Source organism: Penaeus monodon, chromosome 33 (genome assembly GCF_015228065.2).
Source record: "Penaeus monodon isolate SGIC_2016 chromosome 33, NSTDA_Pmon_1, whole genome shotgun sequence".
Taxonomy (NCBI): Eukaryota; Metazoa; Arthropoda; class Malacostraca; order Decapoda; family Penaeidae; genus Penaeus; species Penaeus monodon.
Window position 1 is genome coordinate 31,199,369 of NC_051418.1, and position 463 is coordinate 31,199,831.

The 463-nt window shown below is 33.7% G+C and overlaps 1 protein-coding gene across 1 annotated transcript in view; it reads left to right on the forward strand.

The window, feature by feature from the left end:
* The window catches only part of LOC119594378 (protein SEC13 homolog), a gene marked incomplete in the record, with an annotated part of 10,785 nt that overhangs the window by 4,685 nt on the left and 5,637 nt on the right, over positions 1–463 (forward strand). Inside the window, 1 exon segment of the mRNA XM_037943439.1 lies at positions 59–197. Coding sequence (XP_037799367.1) covers positions 59–197 — 139 coding nt within the window.

Genomic DNA, 463 nt, shown 5'->3' on the forward strand with positions numbered 1-463 from the left:
CTGCAAGTGTTTCCTTTAAAAGAAAAAATGTATTTACTGAATATTACTTTCTTTTTAGGTATGGCAAGTTGCCTGGGCCCACCCAATGTATGGTAACATCCTAGCATCCTGCAGCTATGACAGAAAAGTTATTGTTTGGCGAGAGGATGGTCACAAATGGAAAAAGATATACGAGTATGCCAACCATGACTCTTCAGGTGAGAATGAAAAAAAAGAGAGAGAGTATGTGTAACCAAATCTATGGGGATTATGTAAAGTTCACAATAGTAGTGTTTTGTTAAGTGTATTTACACATAGATGGAGTTAATTAGTAGACTTGTGTCACCACCTGTTTCCTTGAGATTTTGGATTTTTTTAGTTTTTTTCAAGTGTTGATATCAGTGATGTTATTATTTTTAGGGACAGTGGGATGGCAGTTATTATATGTAAACATTATAGCTATTATAATACTATTAACAGTATT